Below are 22,270 nucleotides of genomic sequence, written 5' to 3'. Positions count from 1 at the left end.
AGCAGTTTCATGTAGGAACTATTTTCTTTCTACTGAACTACACCTGCCAACCAAATCACAAGAAAGAAGCATGCATCTGCCACTAGCTCACCTAGCACCTCTGAGCAAGCTAAAGTTACAGCTCAGCTGAGGAGGACATCAATGTCTACATCATCACCAGCATGCGTTTCTTGTCCATGACAAGATGTACGCTTCCTATGTGTAGGTGTAGGTCAGTAGAAAGATAAAGGGGAAAGTATATATTCTTAATTTGGGAGTGAATTGTCCCTTTAAGATGTATTTGATCTTTTCCCTATAGTAAAGAAAGAAAAACAACAAAGATTCACCTCAAATTCTTTATTTCCTCTTCTTCATTAGAAAAAAATCATTTCCTCAAATTGCCCATATTTCATTATCAACAATTTTTTCTGGGGGATGCCAACTCTGTATCAAATAGGGGACAACCATTTCTCCTACACATCTGATGCACCAAACGGGCAAACACACTGGCATAGTTAGTAATGTTCAAAGTATCAGTGCTGCTGCCAATGGTTTTTATCAGCTGACACAAGTTGACTAACAGTTTCTGTTATGAGGTGAAATGGGCATTGAGCGAAAATAGGGAAATGTACAAAAAAAAAAAAAAAAAAAAAAAAAAAAACACAGAACAACCCAAAATCCATCAAGAAACCACAAATAAAAATCCCAGCTCTCTTAGAAAACACTGGCATGTTGGACAACAAGAAAACAAATCTCACAGGAAGATGAAGTGCAATGATCAGTAGCTTTACAGCCCTCAGTAAGAGTATCGGTCAGTGAGCAAATGTTTGTCCTCGGAGACGCTGTGATATCTCAATTTATTCCATTTGGCAACACAGACAAACTGCATGTTTAACTGTCAATTGGTTTCTTGAACTGCCACGCCATGTTTAAAGTCTGATTTGATGCATCGTTGAATGACTCCTTGGAAACAAAAAATGAGCTTCGTCAGTGTCTTCTTTTAATTTTCTTGCTCTTATTTTTTCTCAAGTCTGTAGAGGAGAGAAAGAAAGGCAAACATTAGTTATAACAAACATGACATGAATGAAATCTTGGAGGTTTGATTTCATGTCCGATCTTTGACAAGTCATGTAAAGGCTCAAACATGCATTTTAATTTACACTCTTCCACAACAATATATTTTGGCAAGAACACGAAGTAATTCTCATGACAAATGTCTAAGATCTGGACGATGCATACCTTGGCTCATGAACACAAAACATGTCACTCAAAAGTATTAACACAGCAAGGACCATGGGTGTTAGACCACAATGGAGGGACTACCAAAGTGCCGGTATGGCCATGGTCGTAATGATCATGGTGAGATGAGTGAGAGGCAAACAAGGGGGAGGGCGGCAAGTACATGTGAACACTCTGCGTTAGAATGATTGAGCACCACACAGCCATGCACGCTGCCAGCCACTATGGAAATGCACTGAGGATGCCGACTATGAGGATGCCCTTACTTCAGCCTGGAAGTGCGACCGACTCATTTGTTACAAATGGGGGCTTTATCGTAGGCTCCTATACTTTGCCAACCTACTACTTTGCTCTGCTGCAATCCTGAAAAAGGAGTACAGAGACAGCGAGGTGTGGAGAGAGGGGTTAAAAAGACACAGGCACCAGCTTCAAGGAGACAGAGGCTAGCAGGAAAGAAAAAGAAGAAAAAAAAAGGCCTCACTGGAAAAATTACATTTGTGAAATCATTAATTGGAATTTTTCACTTGCTTAAAAGGGTTAAATGGGCTGTCGTAAAAGCAAGAAGTAAAAGTGAACAATTACAGAGTGATGTTTTGAGTCAGAGACATGAGCTACAAATTGCTCACTCTGGCCCCTTGAGGGCTCTACATATTGATGGTGAGGAAATTGCCCACTTAGATCATCACTCCTGCAGATCTTGCTGCCACGCTTCTCTCCTGGTCCAAGTAGGCACGAGCTGTTCTTCTGACAGAGAGCCTGGTATTCATGTCGGCCTATGGGGACCAACTGAGGAGCTAGGATATGGGATAGGCACTCTACCGCAGGTTTAAGGCTAAGAACTACCAAGAGGCCACAAAGCACCTGAGTCCTCGTCATCTGAAAGGGGCTAGGCATTCTCTCTGGCACTGAGGACTCTCTAGGAACCATTTGTGACGTGCGCCATCAGGAGACATACCTCTTCACTGCTTTCTGGGCCAGCATGCGGTTCCCGGCGAGGAAAGTTACACCGCCGATAATCGCCAGGTACTTCAGAGTCTGGAACATGTTCAGGTGAGTCCAGTAGACGTACATCAGGCCGAGCATGGCTGAAATAAAACAAAGGAGGCTGGAACATTAAAATCCAAACAAAATGGCTATCAAAGTCACCATGTTAAAGATACAATATAATTTTCTGTTGCTAGGGATGTCTCAATCAACAAAAGGCAGAGCTACTGTATATCATAACTGTCAGTTTCTCCTGGTTACGATTTCTTCAGTGTTCATTGTTCAGGAGGTTTTTACCAGGAGCTGAAATATCCACAGAGGTTTCTTCCTCTCCAGAACAAACAGGCTAGGAGGTTAAAACCCGTAAAAGCACCTAATACGGCAGTTTCACATTTAAAAAAATCAACGTTTCTCTGACACTGTTCTGCTTGTTGCGGAGAGGCTGCAAGCCGGGCTCCTGCTAATATATGCTAACTTTGTTCTCTGATAACTTAAATTCCAGCTGTTCAGGAGATTTTTACCAGAAGCTGAATTACCCACTAAGGTTTTTGTTCAGCTTGTTGCTCTGATAACATAAAATCCAGACGTCCGCTGACTAAAATCATTCATGCAGTTAAAATATATAGGCAAAAATGTCAAAGATCTAAAATATTTGTAATACTTTTCTTCGGGCTGCTGACGGAAGTATCAAAGGAGTGAGCCATCTTGTTTTCGTCTCATCTCTGCTGAGAGATGCACATGTGCAGTACTTATCAGGCACTGGTGATAAACGGTGTCTGCTCCAGACAGAGTTTGTAAGATGACGCAAATCCACATTAATGTTGAACCCTGAAGCGGGGGAATGGCACCACTGACAGGCGACAGTGACCAAATGACACGGACCCTGTCCTCGACTGAAATTACAGACTTCTCTAGGTTTTAACTTTGCTGGAAATGTTTGGGATCATTTAAGCACACAACTCAAAAAATATATATATGCAAAAAAAGTTCCATATCATATCTTCAAACTTTCAAAATATCTTTCATGCCACAGCTACAACTGGTGACAACAACTCACGGTTACCATAGTAACATAACAGGCTTTTCGGCACTTGAGTTTTCCAGGTACATTCACTTTGGTGAAAATATTGAGATGTGCCTTTGCATGTATCAACAATTCCGATGGTGAGTTTCTGGAGATATTTTAATATTCTATTTATTCTTAAAAATCTTTAACAAGAGCAGACAAGAATTTTTTTGAGGCTTAATCCCGAGCATTCACAGACAAGTAATTTACCTTTTAACTTAAGAAAAGCTTGTTTGTCTCTGTCATGTGACCATTATTTAAATATGGTGCCGGCAATGAATCTTTATAGTTATTGTTGTACAGAAATATAGGAAGAGAAATAAGAAATATTTGTGGAATAAAATTTATATTATTTGTCTTAAATGATTTTTACTTATATGGACATGAACTCAAATCCCATTAAAATAATTAATTATGTTTTTGAGCATTTTGCCTTTAATGGACAAGACAGTTAAGTGTGAAAGGGGGAGAGGGGGGAAAACATGCAGCAAAGGGCCACAGGCTGGACTCGAACCCAGGCCGCTGCGGCAACAGCCTTGTTCATGGGGCGCCTGCTCTACCACTACCACTAAGCCACCTCTTAATCATAATGTAGTGAACAGAAATCATTAATTTGTATTTTCTTTTGCCAATTTTTTCAAAATTCTGCAAAACTGCTGTAAAATCTGGATGGAACTTAAACTGTGACACACACAAAGCTAACTTAATAATGAACTAGAGGTGATGTGGGTGGGGTTGGGGCAATGTTTCATATAAAGTTTTTATGTGTGGAATTTTATGAATAATGCATCACACAAATTATGATAATGCAGGATGTTTCCCCACAGTCATTACTGCAATTCACTCATCACTGTGAACAACAGCAGATGGACAGTTGATGACAAGGCTGTAAAACAAACACATCTGTTATAAACATTCATTTCAGAGATTGGGACTAACCTGCGTGGCCGACATGGAACAGAATGGTGCTGGGAGAGAAGCTGAAGTTGGAGATGTTGGCTCCGAGCTTAAACCACTACAGACAAGTGGGGGAATAAAAGACAATGTGAGTTTCGTCCCCTGCAAGAGCTGCAAACAAAGGGGCTGAAAAACTGTTTATCACCTATCACACAATGTGCTGTTCCACTGCAACAATAACTATTAGTCAGCGCTGCAAATGCCAGGGAAAAACAAATACAATGTCGCTTTTGTGATTTCAAATTAAAATAAACATTATATTCATGCAGTACTGGAGCCTCATTCAGTGTTTATGAAAGCTTCCTACTGAAGAGCTTTTCTGGGTAAAGAAACTAGACCACGGTGCATACAACAATAATATCAAAGCTGAAAGCTCTACTAAAAAAGGTTTTGATAAATAATAAAAGTAAATTAGTTTTAATTTTTTTTTTAAAAAAATGATCTCCATACGTAAGCTGCTCTACAGGTGAAGGGAACCTTTTATATGGACGTCCAATCAGTGTTGATGGTACATGTAGTCAATTGAAGCAACACATTTCAATGTGTGTGTGTGTGTGTGTTATATTGACAGAGAAAGCCGAGTTTGCAGCTTTAAAGTCTGCTGTTTTTGCCTGCATCGAGCGCCACCACTTGTCGATACAGTGACGAAGTTGGATGCAGGATGAACTACAGGCTGGATTTAGCCTCCAGGTAGCCAGGTGACGTGCTCTAGGTGCTGCTCAAAAACAGAATTTCCTTGTTCTCTTTACATGTATTGCTAACTAGGTACATTTCCAACAGCAAAAATTGCTTACCAAAATATGCACAAAGATTGGGGCTGCTCATTTATTCAGTCATTCATTCATTTTCCCTAACTGTTATCCTGTTAGGATGCTTTCATTTTAAATTATGATTTTGTTTTCCAATGATAATGAAAACAAAATCATTTAAATACAAACAATTATTGTATTGCATTCCGTTTCACAATGATGCTCTTGTTTTGCCTTGTGTTATAAATCCAGCGGACCCCTTTCCTTCACAGTAGTGTTGCCAACTTGCTGACTTTCTCTCTAGATTTAGTGACTTTGTTTCTAAAGATAAACTGCTGCCACCACGACCCCTGCAGGTGCAGCCTGTCATTATGTTATACTAATACTAACATTACATTATGCTAACATTTCATTTACTACCGCATCACCTGAATGAGTCAATCAGTGGAATTTTTTTTTTTTTTTTAGTTCAGGAGCATCCACTGTAATAAAGAAAACTTATGATGTTTCCAAAGTCAGTGATTAATGGTGTTATCTAATCATGATCTCAATACTGACTAAAATAATTACAACTATGATTTTTTTCCCAAGTCGAGCAGTCGTAACGCATTTGACAGTGTTTGGCTGACTCAGATATTCAGGATATTCATGCTGCTGAAGAAATGCAGTGGAGAGAAACCGAGGCTGCGGCTGAATAGAGGATATAGCCGGTGGGTACCCTCCAGAACCTGAGCTACTGAGAGCGAAGACCATCTGATGGTGCCTTTGCTCAAATTGCCCTCTGAGGCCAACAGAAACTCAATCATTCTGCTCCAACAAATTTCACAGTAGGGAGTTTTTGTAAGATGCCAGACCCTGGAGAGTCTGTGTGTGCATTACTATGCTTTAAAGTTTTATTCCTCATTTGGACAGAGTTGTGCTGGAAACCCTCTTTAGGATCCTGAACAAACTGGAAAAGACATGAGTATTTTTGTCACGTAATGCTATGTTTTAGCCACCAAATTAATAGCTATAGGCTAGCAGTAGCTATGGGACGTCAGAAACTTGCACGCAATGCATCCTGGTACATGAAGGCACTGCTGTCATGGCTCCATGAGCAGGAGAACTCAGCACGGATTGAGGAATGTATTGCTTTGAACTACATTTACAAACATCACTAGTTGGACATCCACATAAAAAAGGTGGCAGATTTTCCCTTCAAGCTGTTGGCAAAAATAAAAACAGTAAAACAAGAAAACATTTTATTTTGAAATATTACCAGGATGAGCAGAAGTAGGAAGGGAGACAGGATGAGTGCAGTGAATGTATTGGAAACCACTGTTGGAGGCTTCTTCTCTGGTTCCCTGAAAGAGTGCTGCAGAGATAAGAGGAGATTTTAAACTGCTGGACTGAGAGCTCCTGCATGCTGCTGGATTTTCCATCATCAGGCAGTTAATCTGATATAAACGAAAGGAGTGAGGTAGCATTACCTGGATCTCTGGTTTGGGTACATAAAGAGTCTTGGGCTGAACAGCTGCTGGGGCCTCCTCATCCACAAACTTCAGTACGACATCAGCCTTTGAAATGATCACAACTTGACTTTAGAAAATCAACTCACATCAGTAATTAATCTTCATTAGCACCACCAAGTGTGAGCACACACTCACCACATTCCACAAGATGGGATTCTCCAGGGTGGCATCCCCAACGATGAGGTGGAGGGAGTAGGTACCAGACATGGAGTCAAACTCTGATTTGCGCTCTGCTGTGTCCAACTCAAACTTGTACAGATTCTTGCTGTCGGGTTCAGCCACAAACACAACCTCTTGGCCAGTTTTCTGATTGTGCAGCCGGACAAAGGTCTGTGACAGAGAAAATAAATCGGTCCTTAACTTGAACAAAGACAGAGAGCTCAATTTTTCCTAAGTGGTCGCAGTGGTTGGCTGTTTTCCTGATTGTTTTGGCCAACCACATGATAACTGTATGGTGCGCTCATGTCCCACCCTGATTACATACCTGGTGAGGGGTAAGCTCCACTCCAGTGTTGACATCGACCAGCTGGAAGGCCATAGCAAAGTTCTGGTGACTGTCTGCTGTGAAGGAGGCCTTGGCTTTGGATGGATAGTCCACCCTGAGTCATTGAAAAGAGAAAAGCATTTAGTATTCGATAGCCGTGCGAAAAGAGCCTCACTTATCAAACTTGTTTCCTTACCTGGTGGTTTTTGTGCCGATGCTCTGGTCCTTATCCACCACAGAGAGGTCCATGTTAGTGACAGCCACCTCAGTGGACACCTTCACTTTAAGCTGCAGGTGGACAGAGTTACAATACAAAGTCATATTAAGTAAGAGCATGAGAGCAGCATACCAATCCCTAAACAAACAATAACAACAATTATATTCAGATGGACTGCCAACCTAGACAGGCTGCAGCCACAACCTCCCACCTCTGACTCAACAACACAACATCTTCATTTGCATCACGTTCTCCACCAAGGCAATTCAAGCCAAAAACACTTTACAGGTATGACTACATGCATTAAACTTGGCTAATCCATTCCACTACAGTTAAATATTATGTCTCCAATTCTGACCGCCACCTTACCTCAACATGATTAGCAACAAGACGGCTGTCACCGGTTACCGCAACAGTAAATTGGTAATATCCACTGGCTGGCTGGCTGGACATGAAGTTCAGTTCAAAGACGCCACTGAAAATCAGGAAAAAAGGATCAGGAAACAGTAAGAAAAAATAAATAAATGAACAGACAAATAAATTAAGTGGGTAAATATTGTAAAGAAACTGAATGTGCTTAGTTAAACATAATCTTCACAGTAAATGAAACAGATAATTCATACTTATGTGATGCTATTATTTGCATTATGATTCAAACACTTCTGTGAACACTGTAAGCTTTGTGGGCTGAGCAATGAGGTAATGAAAGGTTGTGTGTGTATGTTTCTTTAGGTTTGTGAGCTAATTTTCAAGTAGAGGGGAAGTACAGTTGGGTTGATTTCCGGCCTTGCTGGTCCGCTTTGGTGTACGAGCTTAAACTGGTTTGATTTTATGCAAACTGGATGAACCAGCATTTGCATTATGACACATTCTGGCAAACTGGACTCAAACTGGATGCTTATTCCAACTTGTACTGTAATAGTAATATGCAATTTTATTGTGATTAACATAATACTATGTTTGGTCATGAACAGAGCCACTAGTATGACAGGCCATGCTGCAATTTGCTGCCGAGTCGAGGCCGGCAACAAAGAAGAGTTTAAACTCTAGTACAGTACCTTGGAGGGTAGACTGGCACACGTTGTGTTTATGAGAAAGTTAGTGTTTTATTGGGTGACGGGACAAGACAATGCAGAGTTAGTCTCTCAAAAAAACTATAACTATGCAAGTATGACAACATTTTAGATTTGAAGCCCATGGTGGAGGTGTCCTAACTGGCTCCGAGCTGCAAAATGCGCCATTTTGAGTTGAACTTTTGTCAGACGCCCAGTTTCTAGTCATTCCTGTCACTCACTTTGAAAGCACCACAATCCATGAGGAATGGCTGATTCCTAAAGTTGAAATGAGGATAACAATACCTCTGTTTTTTCACTACAAAAAACAAAATAAGGTTTCTGGTGAGGTAAGTAACCATCGCTAATAACAACCTACTTCCTGTTGGCTATATTTTATGTAATTTCTATTTAATATCACAGCATTCAATGGGGGTTTTCTGTATAAAAAGTACAAACGTAGGAAGATAGCTCGTAGGCCACTCACCCACTTTTTAAGTGGTTAACTCTCCAGTCTGATCCAAGCGCACAGCTGATATTTATTTGGTTTGTTTATACAAAATAACATATGTGCATATTTAGTGGATTCAGTGTGGACAGAGAGCTCTGATGTTACACGATGGTATGCGATAGTGGGATGCTTGTTTGCTGCTGTGGTATATTGCATTTGGGAGCAGCTGCTAAGTCAAGTGCAACGGTTGGTAGTAAACTTTAGTACAATGATCTGGTCCAGTGTTTGGCTTAACATCAATTTGGTTTGAAATTTTTTACACTGGCTCAACAGTAAAGGGAACCTTCATAAATATCTTAAAGCTAAAATGATACATACTCGTTAAGTGTGAAAGGTGCTTGGTTCAGAATGACGCTCTTGGAGGCCACAGCGTACGCAGATTCCACCAGCACGTTGGCAGAGGCCAGTGGTTGAGACATGACATCAGTAACAAGGAGCTGTGAATCACACAGAGAAACAGCGTCACTTTGAGGAGATTATAAACCATGCAAGAGGACTGGAGCTAGTGTGAGATCCAACATCTGTACCTGCAGGGTTGGCTGGCTGTGGGACACTGTGGCTGGGCCCTGAGGAGTAACAATAACTGGCACATGGAAGCGGTTGTTGGAGAGAGCGGCAGCGGCACTTGCCACACTGAAGGCCTCAGACAAAGAGTCCCAGGATTTCTTACTGAAGATAGAGTTCACCAGCTGGATGACCTGGTCCTGTGTGGAGAACACATCTTCAGTCACTTTCACACTGAAAAAACCCATGCAGAGAAAGGCCGACACCTGACACACAGAAATCATACCTCCTTCAGAGGGGGCTCCATGTCCACATGATCTGACAGGGAATAAGCGGCTGTCACAAACATGGCAGTCGCCTCAAGTCCCTCCTCAAACTGGAGGTAGATGCCACCAAGATCATCCAAACGAGCTGTCAGGTCCTGAGAGGAAAAAACGTGTTTAAACTCAATTCTAATAATAATAATAATAATAATAATAATAATAATGATAATAATTTCTGGACATTTAATGGTGCAGTGTGTCATGTGCTGAGTGAAAACACAGTGACACAGCACCACCTGGTGGACGTATAAAAGCTCACCTCAATTTCTTCCAGTATTCCTCCAAGTTCTGCTTGCTGGGACAGGCGGGCTGCTGTTAGCAGAGCTGAGGTGATACTGTACACACAGAACACACAATTTAAATTTAAATGGCTTTAAATCCAATAATTTGCTCATGAATACTGCAAGACTCTCCATGCAGAATGATACTGCACTCCCTTGCCAACACAACTAACACTTACGCCATAACATTGTCCTCCTTGTTGATGCGACCTGTCAAGGCACCTACAACTTCCTGGGAAGCCAGAGGAAGCCCCAGAGAGCTGAGTGCACTCACGGCTCTGTGGATCTGAGTCATGGTTGAATCTTCGCTGACTGCTGCCAGAAGGATGTCACGAGTTTCATTGGACACAGGGATCTATGAAGTGGACAAAAATCTCATATAAACAGACAGTTCTCAGAAGGGTTGCATTAGAGGAGAGCATCTTCCACTTTGCCATGACTATATTTATATGCACAAAAATTCCAGTTTTTACCCTTATTCTGAAAGAGACAATAATTCTACTCAGCTGTTTACATTGCTTATGGAAATAAATATTCCACTAATATTCCTGTTTACATGCAGCCATAAATACTGCAATTATTGAGTCATAACATGTTGTTTATCATGTCAAAAAATGGAAGCGAAGAACGGCTGGAGCTGCTTGTGCAATTATGCTTCTTTATGGCAAATCAGACTTTTTTCAAATTTTTCCACCTAATGCAGACTTGCTTGACTATGCAAACACAGCCTCCTTCTTTCATTCCTTCAACCACCTTCTTAAAGTGGGACAGCGTTGCGATATTTGCATACATTCAAAAACCTGTTGATATCAAAGCTTTTATTAATGTTTAAGAGTAGGTGTGTTTCTCCTTCCCATTAAAATGTGGGCTATTCTTTAGGATTTGCATCCCTACCCCAGCCATGCAAATTGTTGGTTTGTTTACATCACATCCATTATAATGCAAAAAGCTGACGGTAAACAGGCAAGAGGCTGTCTGTCGCAAACCAAATTTCTGAATGTGTTGTACACGTGTCTTAAGAATGCTCCTAAAACCCAAATAATGCTGGCATATTCCACATGTCCTGTGCTACCTTTGGAAAAAGGCCTAATTCAGAATGCAGTTTACAAGACCCAAATCAAATTCAGAATATTGTTGTATGCGGAATGTTGGTGGAATATTTGCAAATGATCTTTTATAATTATTTTAACACCCTGACCTCAATATAGTGATTTTTTTCAATATTATCAGGCACAGCTACACATCTAAAGATGCTTTTGAACATAAAGACTGGCAGTAGGGCAGATTAGACAGCAGACACAAGCATACCTCACATCCTGAAATGGCTTGACTGGTCTCAGCAGCAAAGAAGATAGAGTCAACACTTGTGGGATCCAGCTGGGATTTGAGAAACTGGCATACTTCCTGCATACAATTTACAAAAACACAGTTTAAATCCAAAGAACACTGAGGACAACATTTCATGTAATAAAGCACCAAGGCATTATGGCTAATGATTGTTTAAAGATTCTTCTGCATTAGATGTGCTAACCGCGTAATAGAGTGATTTCCTCACCTCGTGATCAGGAACAGTTGCTCCAAGCTTGGTCAGACCCACAACTGAGTAGTAAGCGGAGTCCAGGTCGGTGAACTGTTGGCTCAGGAGGTTCTGCAGTCGGCCCACATCAGACAGGGAGAGGTAGTGCGCTGGTGTGAGCGCCTGAGCTCCAGCAAGAGCCAGGCTGAGGAGGAACAACCCGAGCAGCCCTGCGGACACACCACGGAAACATGTTAACCTGCCGGCTGCTCCAAAGGTGTATTTACCGGTTAGCACCGAGGAGAGGAAACAATACATTATTTCTCACAATTCACAATCTCTTCTTACGATATGTATTCATTCATTGAGATAACGCTCGCTCGTTCATTGCAGGTTAAGCTAACATTACCAAGCGGGCTAGCTATCGTTAGTAGGAAGCAACACACTGCACGGCCCGCGTGCTATTTCTTCACCAATTCTGAAACTCGCGACCCATAGAAGCACACAAAACACACGGAAAACATATATACCAACATTTCATACCAAATGTATGATATAATTCACTTACTAGACCGGTCCATGTCTTGCAGTCTAATGCAGCGTCACCAAAACGGACGATTGCTTCCGGTGTGTCAGAGTGAGCTGTCACCTAAGGTATAATATCCGGCTCCATTTCAAAATAAAAGCCGATGTAAGTACACGTCGCATAAATCCTTCGTGTAGCAGATAGTACCAGTATTTGAGATAAATGAGTTAAGCTGGTTTGCAGTATTGCTTAAAGTACTTTAAGTGGTATCATTTTTTCCTTAATTTGTGTGTTTTTTTACATTATACAAATTTATTTCTAATTTTTTATTTGGTGTATTTTAATATTCTCAAAATGCTGCCTGTTCTGTAATTGTTCAAATTGTAATATTGCCGTTAATGTTTTTTTTTTGTAAAGAAAGAAAAAAAGAGTAATACCTACTATCTCTGTCAGCACTTTATACACTTCATCAGTGAAATTAGAAAGGCAAACAAATTTAATAACAGTATCATGTGTAAAATATAGAATAGATCCATCCATTAATTTTCTCCACTGATTCTCAACCTCTCTAACCCTGAGTCTGCCCTGTGCCCAAGGAATTATTCCAGGTATGCTGTCACGTGCTGTTGCAATATTATCAAGAGAAAACTGTGTACTGGACATACTGGTATTTTATTAAATTTTTAACAAAATGCTGTATGATGAAGTAAAAACATACAACACTACATATTTACAAACAGTGACAATCACATAATACTCTTGCCATCAACGGTGGTAAAGCACCCATGCCTCTGACATCACAACTACATGGATACAGTAACAAACCTTCCCAAAGCACTTCTCAGTACTTGGTTGGATCTCAATAAATCACCTTGATGGATTACTGATGTGCGCTGCAGTCACTATCACTTTTTCAGCAGACATCTAATTCCCCCCGAGGTCTTCACTTTTAAATCTAGACACATGCTAAACTGATCTTTCAACAACACAATGTTACATTTTCAACATGGACCCCTTGTCTCTAAATGCATGACTGATCAACCTATGAATTTACTCCGTATTCAAGTTATACATCAGAATTTAAGATATGGAGGTGCAACCTGAGTCTTTGGACTCCTCACAACTTTAAAAAATGTTAAATTACAGACACATTATGCAATGTAAAACCATGCCTTTTCAGTGATAGCAAAAGTATAAAGCCGTGATATTTTAATTTTACATTCATTGTTCTTTTCATGTTTAAGTCACAATATACTGACATGTGATTCAGAACTTCTTTCTCAAGCCTTGCACAAGGCAACTGGAATGAAACTAAGTCTAAAAGCACCATATTGTCAGTGTTTTAATTGGCAATGACTTGTTCAAAAACCGTACTAAACCTGCACGACATGTTCCTTTTCTCCATCACATATTACAACAGCAAAAACTACAGGGGGGAAAGAGCAACATTAAGTTCTGCACAAGTAACATGGTGTAAAGATGAGACATGTCTCAGGACAGAATCAGGGCACGGTTGGGAGCGTGGGATTTTAGTGAGCGCAGGTAGCGTCTTGCTTTCTCCGTCATTATGAGCTGGTCTTTAGTCTGTCCACAAACAACTGTCTCCCACTCTTTTGACATCTGAAGAGTAAACAAAAAACATCACAGTAGGTTAGAGTAGAAAAGCTATGTTAAAATACTTTTCCATTCATGAGAATATTCAATCCTTCAAAAGGTTAAAGGTGGAACTTACTGGAACTGGAGGCGCTGTGCTGGGAAATATGGCACTATCACTAGGTCCCAGAAGGAAGCCCTGATCCAAAATATTCTCATGCCGCTTACTGCAGAATGAGGAGGAGCTGAGAGAAACTAGTACCGGCTCTTCCTGTGGCCAAAATATAAGGACAAAACAATTAGGATGCATCAGATATATGAACCGTCTAATAACACATTTGTCTTTATTTCTTTTATTTTTTACCTTGATGGTGTGTTTGGCTTCAATTTTGATGGATTTGCGTTTGGATGTAGGTGTCACCGGGCAGGCTGCGACATCTAAGGCCAATGACTTCCGTACTTTCTTCATCGGAGGCCGATGCTAGGAACAGGAAAACAACATTATAGCTGCAATAAGACAGGGCTCGGCATTTTGAGGAGGAAGAAGATGGAGGAATAGGATGAGGATGAAAAAAGGTAGAGCAGGAAGGACAGGAGGGTCTGTCAGCAAAACTGCTCAGACCATAATTAACTTGTAATTTAAAACTTTAGTTAAAAGTACCTTAGAAACTATGTGTCTCTAATCCACACAGCACATTGCTTCAGTTGGCATTAGCATTTTTATTCTTTATCATATTCGTCATCATGCTTGAACTTACAACCTCAGACACCAAGGACAAGTCATCTACAGACTGGCTTCACACTATGACTCAGTCAATCACCACGGTTGCATGGAAAGCCAATAATTCCTTCAATAATTCACAATTCCTGCAGACAAAAGCTTCTGAACAGGTCAGTTGCTCCTGTGCAGCTGTCCGCTGACCAACAGTAGCCCTTATTACACACAGATAGTGCTATAGGGCTGCTACAAACCTTCTTTACACCTCCTTTGCATTTTCAAACAGAACCAAACAGCAGCAACTTCATGCCACTACAGTAAGTGACTGAAGGCAGTATGTCGGCATCACAGAATCAAAAGAGGCATGAAGGGTGTGATACGTAACAACAATGTGAGCCTCTAGTGTGACATATAACATATGCATCAGCAGCGCTTTATAAACACTAACAATGGCACAACATGGCAATAGCAATCATTTACAGTCTCTGTTATGTAGCGGCTGATTTTGTCCTATGCTCAGAGGGTATGAAGCTTCTTGACCTCATCGTTTTCCCAATTTACAGACATTTTCGACTGTTGAGCTACTTTTTTAAATCACCCACAGTGAGCTGCATGCATAACACCTTGTCAAAACATCACACCCGTCCTGCCCATGATCCTGTCTTGCTGACTGTCCTGTTTATTCAGACATCGTTTTGGCGCTGCCACTGATGATACGGGACACCTCTGTCCCCCCATTCAGCAACTGTACCTTTTGTATGAAACAGTGAGGTGGAATAACTCTGATAATCCTGCCTTGAAGAGGCAGTGTAAATGGGGCTAGTGGAAGACTGTCATTGTAATGCAAAGCTCCAAGGTGAGAAACAGCAAGTATTTAATGTTGCCAAGCAGTCAAGATTCACCTTCTACAGACAATCTATATTTCTAGTTTAACACCCTACCCTTTGCGTGTAAGATAATAAAGTTAGAGTATACTAATTCATTAGGATGCACCATTATAGAGAGCTACACCCTGACTTCATGTCTGGGTTAGCTGTTGTTACACTAACACTTGTTATTTAACGTCATATTCAGGGTTTTTTAGTGGTCTTTTTTGAAAAAATGTTGATCTTGATCTAACAATCCATCTTTAAATATGTAAGATAAATGAGTATGTGACATACTGGTTCTGTATGATCTTTTACTACTATGTATAAATGCTACAGTATATTTTTAACAGGGGTTAAAGGATCAAAATAGGAGTTAGGTATTAAAGTTGACTAGGTTACCATTGTTTTGCGTCTTTGCTCAGGCGGAGGTGAACGTACAACGATCAGATCAATCCCAGAGTCTCTTAAGATGACCTCATTTATGTCATCTTCAAGGTTCGGAGTCTGAGGCTGAGATGACACAGCGGAAGAAATGGTGTTAATGCAGTTCTGATAAAAAACCAAGTAAGAAGTGATTGCTTTTCGCTGATAATCAAAGATACTCACCAGAGGCTGCAGAGGCCCGTACTTCTCCATGGCATTTTTGAACGGTGTTGGAGTTCGTGGGGTCGTACAGAGGTCAGACTTGTGGTTGGGTGTAACAAATCTACATGAGAACAAAATGTGAGATTTAAAATCAAATTAAAATGAGACGAGTATCCCATGGGGTTAGTTTGGTATTTTATCACCTGGACCTTATTTTCCCATGTTTTTGTGTCTAAGTGACTGATAGGAAAAACATTTTTGAAACTGGTCTAGTGTTGAGCAAGAGGACTGCAGCCTGTAGTGACAAAACAGACTGCAATGTAATTGTAATTGCAATTAAGCATCATCAATTAAGTCCACTGAAAGTGCCCATTTTGCCACTGACAGGCTCAGATTGTTATTTTAAGTGTCTGACAACAAATTGGAAAAGATCCCTACAGCTGTAGACCTTTTAATTTAAGAGTAAGACCCTTTTCGTTGAACCACCAGAAACCCACCAGACCCCATTTAAATAAAGTCATTTTTATCATTGTAAAACACACTTCATTTAAAATCGAAATAAGTTAAATAAAACTCACAGAAGCCACCCTGGTTTGTCTCTCCATTGTTGCCACAATCACTGAGTCTGGTTTGGTTGAAACAAGCCCTTAATTCACTCAGTAATGAATCGAAGGATTTGTGAACATGTATAAATAAGCTGGCTCTGTACATCATTGCTTGCTGTTTATTTGAATGGAGTCTGGTAGGTTTGGCAATGACCATTTCGTGTCTGTTTCCTGTTGAATAAATAGGATCTTATCTTACTCTTTAACAAAAGGGTCGACCTCTGTTAGGATCCTTTCCGTAAGTTGGCAGACACTTAAAATAACAATCTGAACCTGTCAGTGGCAAAAACACTGTTAGTGGATGTAAATTGACATTGCTCAGTTGCTTGCAGGAATTACACTGCAGCCAGTTTTAGCCTCTCTCAATATTGGACCAATTTCAAAAATGATTGTTCCCATTAGTCACTAAGACACAAAAATATGGGAAAATAGGGTCCAGGAAATACAGAAGTTACCCTTTAATATATAAAATGTTTAATAAATTAATGACACATTCAATGAACAACTGTAGAGTATTCAGAACAATAAATCAGATTCAAATGTTGATATGAATCAAAGTTTAACTGGAAGATTCTTCAACTGACATGAGACAGTTGATCATTCCTTTAGGGACGAGGGAACCACTGTGTTGGTCCCAGCTAAGCTGCAAATACACTCAGTGCACTAGTACTACAGAGTGATGGGTCTTTCCTCTCACAAACTTTGTCTGAACACAGATAGCAGCTGCAGAGAGCACATTAACCAGAGAACAAATGTTTCATTTTAACCATTACTTTGAATAAGCTACAGCTGATCTAATCTGCTAAAAAGAGAGAATCCTTTTACCATTATGTTTTTCGTTACTCTTGAGTGAGAGCGAGGGGAGATAGGAGTTTTGACACAAGGTTTGTTAGCGCTGAAACTTAATGAATCCAGGTATTTTTCCAGAATCTGGATCCAAAATGGAATCAGCTGGTTAGAGACCACTTACACTGAATTTTCCTTCTTGGTGAGGGGGGTCTTGTCACGCTGTAGTGGTGTAGTAACAATGGCTTTCTGGCTGCACACTGGCGTGGATGTGAGAGACGGGTTCTCCAGGTCATGAGTATCCTGCTTGGTCCACATGTTGAGGAACTGGAACAACACGTGTTAGTTATTGGACAATCTCACGCGACATTACGAGCAGCACCAGTGTCAGTGATACAGGATTAAATAACGTACTTGCGATGGAGAAAAGGGCAAGATCTTGACAGGAGTGCTCTTGGGAGTCATGGAATTATTGGCATCCGGAGACAAGGCGATGCGTCTCCGACTCCGGCGGTTCAGTATGGAGGGCGGAGTGACCCCTCCAGGAGAGATAGGGATGAGCTCTCCCTTGTGGCCTTTGCTTAACTCCTGCAAGGCGCTGCCCTCCAAACGAAACTGGTGGCGCTCTGGGCTCGGGCTGTCCTCAGGCAGGTCGAAGGCAGCTAGGTTGCACCAGCCATCAAGATCCTGATGACAGAAGAGACATTTTATTTGTAAGCTGGACATCTAGTCGCCACTCTGAAGTTTTACAACTAGCTACACTTTTTAAATCTTTTTCTATGCTTGGTAAAGTATGGAGGTGTAAAGAAAGGTAACAGGTCATAAAACATAAAGATTAAACAATTTCTTATTGCATCATAAGAGGCTTTTTTCTTCTAAATACAATAATAAAAATGCACAACTGAAGCACTAATCTATTTTATCTGTATATAACTCAACTTTGTATGCTATTTGTCATTGACAGACAAACAGGTCGCAATGCAGCAGCCTAGATGGGAGTATAAGCTATTAATCACATGTTTAAATGACATGCTATGCAGTGTGGTTTGTTGGCTATTGAGGATAAGTGCTGTCAAGACACTTAAAGGTCTAACGTTGATACAATTATCTTGAAAAATATTGATATTCAATACCATTTTTGATACTGCCAGGAAAAAAATGACATTGAGGGCATACATTTTTAATTTTCTTTAAATTAAAAAGGTAACTATAACAAGGCTACATGACATGTCATGACATAACATGATGACAACTTTTCTTCTCTAAGTTAGCAGAGAGTAAGAAACAAATTACTTTTACTCTCATTACTGTAACAAAGTTGTTTTTTATGTACTTTAAATCTGTAATTTTACTTTTACTGAAGTACGCAAGCAACATTTACTGAATGAAAACAAAAGTCACATGAATCAATCCTGATAAACTGTGTGAGGATGGAACAAAAAAAAAAGAGATAAAAGAACCCCCTGCAGGAGAGAAGAAGCTGCAGGTGTATCTGCGGCTGAAGGAGGGCAGAAAAACCACACAGGTGACTGTGCCAACACTCTGGACAAGATGTCGTAAATATTCACGTTCACCTACCAAGTCTCATGGGGTGGGAAGGGTGAGGAGAGGCAGTTGCCCCCCTGGGCTGAGCCTAGCATTTACAACAGTACAAATGCACAACAATTCAACTAAATCAAGCATTGTGTCCTTTGGGTTATGGTCAGCATTACTACAAGTCAGCATAGTCAAAAAAAAAAAGGGGGTTGCATCCACCTAAAACGAAGGGAACATCTATCTTGATTACTGTTCCACCTAGTATATGTCGCTCAATGACCCAAATCCAACACTTATAATGTTGCTGGACCCAGACGCTTTCTACTGTGTTTGACAAAGTGCCGTTTGTAGAAATTGAATTTACTGTTGGTTTGGACATAAGGGATTGTGTTGCTGATGTTGTTCTACTAGTGTGTACGTTGACATTTAATGCAATTTTCCATTAACAACAATAATGTTTTTTACAACACTATGGGGGATACTCACCCCATCCACCATGTCCAGTACTTCCTTCAGTGCTGGGCCAGTAGGGGAGAGAAAGCCGGAGCTGTCCACCACCCAGTTGGTAACGCTCATTTCTCCTGAGGTGTCTGCTTCAGTCTTGGGGCTTAGACTGTCCTTTGGAGAGGACGAAGACTTTGATGGCCCTGCCTTGCTGGGGCCGGCTTGAACTGAGGCCGAGACAGGCATCTCCTGCAACTGGTGATCATAACGGTAAGAATACGGACATTAAAAATATGATCACCGTTGTGTAACATACAAGTGTGTTTTCCATCCACCGTCAGAGATTTGATTATTCAAGGCCACCCTGTATTTACACTGTGATATTTTTCAAATGGATATGACTGGTTGCTTACTGAGGGATGCGTTTTCTGCTCTGGATCTTTTTCTGCACCATCCTGTGAGCAACTGGGCATCTGTGTCACCAAAAAAATATATTTTTTTAAACACTGTTTGCACAGTTCAATACTTTATCCATCCTAGAGAACAGCATCATGTAAGGACAGCCCACCTGCACATCTTTATTAACACGGGCCAACAGCTCTTCAAGTTCATTTGGCCTGAAGACCTCCCCAGCATAGAAGCCCATCTCTAATTTCCGTTTGATGGTTGAATTCCAGTGATTCTTCACTGCATTATCCGTTCTGTGAATAAATATAATCTAAGTCCTTTCGAGAGGATTTATTTCCACATGCACAACCATGCCAACAGTTAAAACCACCCTCTGAGCTTATGTAGATGGAGAATATTACCTTCCAGGGAGCAGCTTGGCGATCTCAGCCCAGCGGTTTCCGAGCAGACAGTGAGCCTTGTAGATGATGAGGTCCTCCTCTGCTGTCCATGATGACTTTTTCACATTTGGATTGAGGTGGTTGTGCCAACGCTCTCTACACTGCTTCCCCAGTCTGCCCTTCAGATGCTTCGCTACCATTGCCCACTGTTTGTTGCCGTAGAGATTAACAAGCTCTATAACCTGAGGAATGAATGCATCTCAGTAAGTAGTCATTTCAAATTATCATACTGGACACAGTGTTATCACCTGTCAAATGTTAAACCCCTGCACCGCTACCTTTTGAGTCACCTACCTTCTCATCCTCCTCTTTGGTCCAAGGGCCTTTAACCAGCTCTGGATCCAAGATCTTAAACCAGCGGTGCTGGCACTGGTGCTCAGTGTGATTCTAAGCAAAACAAAACAAGCAGAAGAAGAATAAAACAGTGAACGAGATTTCTGTGGCTACAAATTAGCCCAGGAGGCCTTGAAGCTTATTATATATCAGCACCATAAAAGGATAATCAAACTCACTGGTATGTAGGTGGCAATATATTTCCAATCATTTGGTCCCAGTTTTTGAACCAGGGCCTTGAGCTTGTCATCCTGTAAACATAAACAAATCAGCTTGTTTATGTTCCCTGTCCCACAGAGCCACAGGGTCAGCAGTCACTGCGACAAAATGCAAATAACTGGGGCAAGTCAAGACAATCACCTCCTCTTGTGTCCATTTCACCTTCACTTTCCCACCGTCTCTCTGCTCTGCCACATCAGAATCGGTGTCTGGATGCATGGCCTCCTCCCCATCCTCACTGAGAAACAAACAGCTGTGATGTGCAACAGTGCAACAGTAAAGCTGACAGAGAAAGCAGAAACTAGCTGCTGACCCGCCCTTACGGTATGGCGAGGAAGACTTGACTATCAGGTTTATTTATATGGTTGACAGAGACTTGGCGGCTAGCTCATATGCATACACTACTGTTGGCAAAGTATAACATCACTACAGTATTAGATTTGCTTGGTTGCTGTGATTTAACAGAGTGTTTGCCGTTAAATACAAACTGAAGCCTGTTTATCGTGAGTCTACGGAAAAGGGCGGCACAGAGTCCGTGAAGTACTCACAAGTAATACAACGTCAAAAAGCAGACCCTTTACTTAGCCAACTGAATGCCACTAATACTGTCATATAAAAAGGTAATGTTGAACATGACTATGATAAAATAAGTAACCTTGCTGCTAACGCTACCGTTGATACAATACAAAGATCAACTTCTTACCCGCGCGGCCACCAAGACATTTCCCTCTGTTTCTGTTGTTTACGGTCAGACGGCGATATATACTGCTGCCCCTGCTCGTCATGTGCGTGTATATTTGGTATTATGTCCTTGTATTCCGCGTGTTTATTGTCTTTCTGAGGAGGCCAGTGGTGGTGGCCGCTGTTGTTGAATGGTAACGTTGCAGCTTGAAACCAGCTGGAGCGGAGTCCCCTAGATGTCCGCGCTCCCGGATTTCTATCTCGCGCCCTTCTCCAGCTTCGAGGCCGGGCGGTGACGTAGATGCGCATTAGATGTGCGCGTTGGATCACGGGCCAGATAGGAAACAGTTTCAAAATAAAATCTTAAAGCGCTTGTGTCAAATAAATAAATAAAATAAAATAAAAAACGAATAAATTGTATTACCTCCACATATACATTTACAATATAGTGACGAGTATAATCTGTACACCGTCTCGTATAGACCCCTTAAAATTAATATAAAAATGTTTTGTGAGAAAAATGGAAAATAATTAAAAGCAAGAAACAAAAACAGGTCACTGTAATACTTATTATATAATTATATAAAAACTATTTTCAGTTACTTTGTAATTACGACTATCATCTTGGGGCCTGGGAAATTGATGGGCACTTTTCATTATTTTAACACACACATATAGACAAATTAAATAATTAACTGGAGAAAGTAATCAACACATTTATTGATAATGTCCATTTTCTCATCTGGAGCCCTATTTATTCACATAAAAGTGCTCAGGAATGTAAAAAAAAAAAAAAAATAGTCATTTTAAGACAATTTCTTCTTTATAATTAAAAAAACATTTAAAACACACAAAATACATCTTTAAAATAACATTTTATTCACATATTTAATTATAAAATATATATGAAAAACAAAAAGTGATCACAAATGCATCTGCACTTCTACCAAGCTGTATGTTCCCCCTCCTCCTCCAGATTGATGACCTGGCCAACCTCCAGCTGGGTCAATTAACAGGCAGCTTCAACAGTTTAAAACCCACCTGGAGCTCAGCTGATACTCACTGGCCCAAGGACACAATGGCGAAAGCTTTTGTCATTCAAGGTAAGAAAACTGGTTTTAAAGATAAATATATTCATTAAGGTCAGATGAGAT

At 40.7% G+C, this 22,270-nt stretch overlaps 2 protein-coding genes across 4 annotated transcripts; both read right to left on the bottom strand.

The window, feature by feature from the left end:
- Positions 1 to 611: 611 nt before the first annotated feature.
- rpn2 (ribophorin II) lies at positions 612 to 12,016 on the bottom strand. 2 transcript variants are annotated; one of them, XM_049573089.1, is made up of 18 exons: positions 11,942 to 12,016; positions 11,413 to 11,603; positions 11,166 to 11,261; positions 10,037 to 10,212; positions 9,836 to 9,911; positions 9,540 to 9,674; positions 9,277 to 9,453; positions 9,068 to 9,186; positions 7,556 to 7,661; positions 7,166 to 7,257; positions 6,970 to 7,084; positions 6,621 to 6,815; positions 6,444 to 6,530; positions 6,233 to 6,328; positions 4,208 to 4,283; positions 2,174 to 2,303; positions 1,485 to 1,581; positions 612 to 1,010 (listed from the first exon to the last, which is right to left on the bottom strand). In XM_049573089.1, exons 1-17 carry the CDS (start codon positions 11,952 to 11,954, stop codon positions 1,530 to 1,532), a joined length of 1,932 nt encoding a protein of 643 aa, XP_049429046.1. In that variant the 5' UTR covers positions 11,955 to 12,016; the 3' UTR covers positions 612 to 1,010; positions 1,485 to 1,529. The 2 variants fall into 2 exon arrangements, with proteins under 2 accessions (XP_049429046.1, XP_049429055.1); XM_049573098.1 differs by lacking the exon at positions 1,485 to 1,581.
- Positions 12,017 to 12,561: 545 nt separating this feature from the next.
- On the bottom strand, positions 12,562 to 21,392 carry mybl2b (v-myb avian myeloblastosis viral oncogene homolog-like 2b). Of its 2 annotated transcripts, none has more exons than XM_049573110.1 (15): positions 21,139 to 21,392; positions 20,577 to 20,673; positions 20,396 to 20,467; positions 20,178 to 20,270; positions 19,845 to 20,065; positions 19,604 to 19,736; positions 19,449 to 19,508; positions 19,078 to 19,290; positions 17,470 to 17,742; positions 17,240 to 17,382; positions 15,686 to 15,785; positions 15,479 to 15,589; positions 13,857 to 13,973; positions 13,632 to 13,763; positions 12,562 to 13,519 (listed from the first exon to the last, which is right to left on the bottom strand). In XM_049573110.1, exons 1-15 carry the CDS (start codon positions 21,156 to 21,158, stop codon positions 13,391 to 13,393), a joined length of 1,914 nt encoding a protein of 637 aa, XP_049429067.1. In that variant the 5' UTR covers positions 21,159 to 21,392; the 3' UTR covers positions 12,562 to 13,390. The 2 variants fall into 2 exon arrangements, with proteins under 2 accessions (XP_049429067.1, XP_049429076.1); XM_049573119.1 differs by lacking the exon at positions 21,139 to 21,392 and adding an exon at positions 20,984 to 21,125.
- Positions 21,393 to 22,270: the final 878 nt, after the last annotated feature.

The sequence above is a fragment of the Epinephelus fuscoguttatus genome, linkage group LG1 (genome assembly GCF_011397635.1).
Source record: "Epinephelus fuscoguttatus linkage group LG1, E.fuscoguttatus.final_Chr_v1".
In the NCBI taxonomy this organism is placed as follows: Eukaryota; Metazoa; Chordata; class Actinopteri; order Perciformes; family Serranidae; genus Epinephelus; species Epinephelus fuscoguttatus.
The sequence above is the reverse complement of the archived record's forward strand: the minus strand, read 5'-3'. Positions and strand labels throughout refer to the sequence as shown.

Excerpts from the sequence above, each read along its gene's own strand:
- rpn2 (XM_049573089.1), bottom strand. Across the intron at positions 11,262-11,412 it reads CAACTGTTCCTGATCACGAG|GAAGTATGCCAGTTTCTCAA; the intron begins GTGAGGAAATCA and ends AATTGTATGCAG. Across the intron at positions 6,329-6,443 it reads TACCCAAACCAGAGATCCAG|CACTCTTTCAGGGAACCAGA; the intron begins GTAATGCTACCT and ends TTATCTCTGCAG.
- mybl2b (XM_049573110.1), bottom strand. The coding sequence starts at position 21,158 with ATGTCTTGGTGGCCGCGCGG. Across the intron at positions 19,737-19,844 it reads GCCAAGCTGCTCCCTGGAAG|AACGGATAATGCAGTGAAGA; the intron begins GTAATATTCTCC and ends ATTTATTCACAG. Across the intron at positions 17,383-17,469 it reads TGCCCTTTTCTCCATCGCAA|TTCCTCAACATGTGGACCAA; the intron begins GTACGTTATTTA and ends GTGTTGTTCCAG.